The sequence below is a fragment of the Coffea eugenioides genome, unplaced genomic scaffold, assembly GCF_003713205.1.
Source record: "Coffea eugenioides isolate CCC68of unplaced genomic scaffold, Ceug_1.0 ScVebR1_81;HRSCAF=410, whole genome shotgun sequence".
NCBI lineage: Eukaryota > Viridiplantae > Streptophyta > Magnoliopsida > Gentianales > Rubiaceae > Coffea > Coffea eugenioides.
Window position 1 is genome coordinate 21,256 of NW_020864693.1, and position 2,873 is coordinate 24,128.

At 32.9% G+C, this 2,873-nt stretch overlaps 1 protein-coding gene across 1 annotated transcript; it reads right to left on the minus strand.

The window, feature by feature from the left end:
- Positions 1 to 1,566: 1,566 nt before the first annotated feature.
- On the minus strand, positions 1,567 to 1,969 carry LOC113759000 (NADH dehydrogenase [ubiquinone] 1 beta subcomplex subunit 7-like). The gene has a single exon (XM_027301639.1). It carries the CDS (start codon positions 1,876 to 1,878, stop codon positions 1,570 to 1,572), a length of 309 nt encoding a protein of 102 aa, XP_027157440.1. The 5' UTR covers positions 1,879 to 1,969; the 3' UTR covers positions 1,567 to 1,569.
- Between the last annotated feature and the right edge of the window lie 904 nt (positions 1,970 to 2,873).

Consider the following 2,873-nt stretch of genomic DNA (forward strand, 5'->3'; position numbering starts at 1 on the left):
AACAAAATTCTTGGCTGTCTCTTGACTAGGTCCCCTAATGTTCAGAATCCTTTATTTCAACAAAAAAAGGACCTTGAGTGTCCAACTTATTTTGGGTGACAAAAACCATGGGGAGGCAGGCGCCAGTGCCTTTTGGCCCATTCTCCTCCCCAACTCTACCACAGGACCCAACCTGAATCTGAAAAACAGCCAGTACCCAAGGACAGCACTCTGATGCAGAATTCTAAACCTCAAATTATCAAATAAAACCTACAACCTTAAACAGAACCAAAAGCTACCCTGACGTTAGTGGGAAAATTCCACAAGTGCAAGAGATAATATTTCATGCATCATGTAATCAATATTTTCTTTCCAGTCAAAAAATTTAGCAGAGAAAACCTGTTGCTTCATCCATTCACATAAATCTGTTCATGAACATTCCGCACTCCCCAGTATTAGTTCTATTACTATTAAGGTAACCTCAAATGTAGAAAAAAATACTTATGTACTAATCACTCAACCCCATGTTTCATAAATGCTAAATCATCCAACCATTTACCTCCAAAAGTTAATAATAAGATTTCACACCTTCAGTAAAACCTTAAAAAAAAAGAAGAAAGAAAGATAAATGAACGAATGAGTTCCTAACACAACCTCAGTCATGAACTATTGGTCATTACATCCACCCAAACAGAAAAACCACCATACACACTGCATGACAAACCTCTTAGCTCAAAAATAAAGAACTGCAAAAGAAAAACCACTACTCAAAGCCTCATACATATTAAAACATCTTATATCACCAACAGAAAATTTAGCTAATAGGTCATATTGGAATAAAAAATGCAAAACAAAATTTCACTATTTTTGCAAAAAAACTACAAGCACAATGTTGGAAATAATTTGTTCAACGCATATAAATCTCAATATCCACAGACAGACATCAAAAGAATTCAAACACATAAAGGAGAATTACCAATGCAAATAAACAAATAGAAGCAAAACTCCAACCAACAAAGGAAGGTACAAAATAAGGGTATAAGCATTATCACAAAGAACCTCTTAAATGAGCAATGCATCACTCTAACTGATACAGAAATTTCCTAAGAAACTAATAAACTTGAATTAAACCACATTCAATTAAAGAAAACGTAAATAACCAATTACAAAACTAAAACAAGAAAAATCCTTTATTAATAATTCTCAATAGCAGACCAAAACTGCCATTAAATTGTCTATTATACGAGTCATTAGCTCATAAATTGCAAGCACTTCAACCAAAAATTACATTTCTATACCAAAAATTCCATTCAGAAATAACCTAAAACATTTTTTTAAAAAAAAAGAAAGTTTACAACAACAAAACATAGAGATTATCAATCCTAACGACTGTCAATTAAAAAACTAAAGCAAACCCACTTCACAAAACCTATTCAACAGTAACCCAAGAAAACAAATATTAATCTACCTTCCCTACGATTAAACCAAATAAAATTGAAACCCATAAAAATGTCAAAACAATCTCAAAAAAAGGGTAAAATCATCCAAAATAAAACTCAAAGAAAAAACTATAAAAGAATTACCTTTAGATCAAGCATTGGCAGTTTTAGGTATAAGAGGTATAGGCGGCTGCGCTGGGAGGCCTTGTTTTTGTTTGGCTTCGGCTTCCCGGATCTTCTGCATCTGGAGCATCCGTTCCATGACAAGCTCGTACTCGCACTTCTCATAGGAGTGGCGTTGGTCCTCACACTTCCAAGGAAGATAGAACTCCGCCTGCCTGCATTTGTTCAGTGGGATCAGCAAATGGGCACATTGGTCTCTGTAAGGGATTGGGACTTTGGCTTCCACCATTTCTTCTTGGGTTGCTATCATCTTCTTTGATGACCCTGGCACCTCCATTTCTACGGTCTCTGCTGATCGATTGCTTGATTTTCTAGGTATGCTATGGCAGTGTAATTGGGAGGTTCAGGAGGTGTTATGGGGAAACTCTGTGCTCCTTTGATGGGCTGCAAGCTTGGAAAGTTTAGGCTTAATGCGGTTTGACCCCTGTAATTAGGGGTTGCTTGCGTTTTGCCACCCAAGGTTGAGTTTATCTATAGTGTACTCTCAGAAACTAGGATTTGTTTTGGGAAGATTATTTGGAAAAACATTTTTTGTATTATGTAGTGTAATGTAATACTTTGTGATTTCTTATGTGATATATATACAAAACAAAAAAATTATTGAAAAACATAAATATGGGATTGTGAGATTTTTTTTTTGCGAATAATGATATATAAACATATATTTTGTTTGGATATGACTAGGGGTGAGCATCGAAATCGAAATCGATAATTCAACTAATTGAATTAATAGTAATTTTTCTTGTGAGATTCCAACCTAATTCAATTTCGAATTGAAAACTTTTAGTTTCAATTTCGATTCAATTCGAAATTGGAATTGAGTAGCGAATACCGAATTCAAAAAGAATAATGCATTCTGTTATCTATTATAAAGTGCATCATAACATAATATAATGATATATTCTTATGATAACATTTAGTTTTACATAAATTTGAAAGTATATAACATTCTAATATGTATTTTGCACATGCTATTTACTTATATATGGTATTCATGTATAATACATACATGTCTAAATTATATATGTGTTGTTTAATATTTAAATATTTTTTCAATTCAAAATTAGTAAAATCCGACTTCAAGAAACCAGTACCATTTTCATATCTATTTCAAAATACATGAATTCAATATCTTCCGCATCCTTCTAAATTTATGAATTACGAATTCTGAATTTTCGAATTCATTTCGAAATTGATTGGTAATTTGGTAAATTTTGAATTCTTACACCCTTAAATATAACTTAGTATTTGGGAAATGTTGTCAAATTTTCT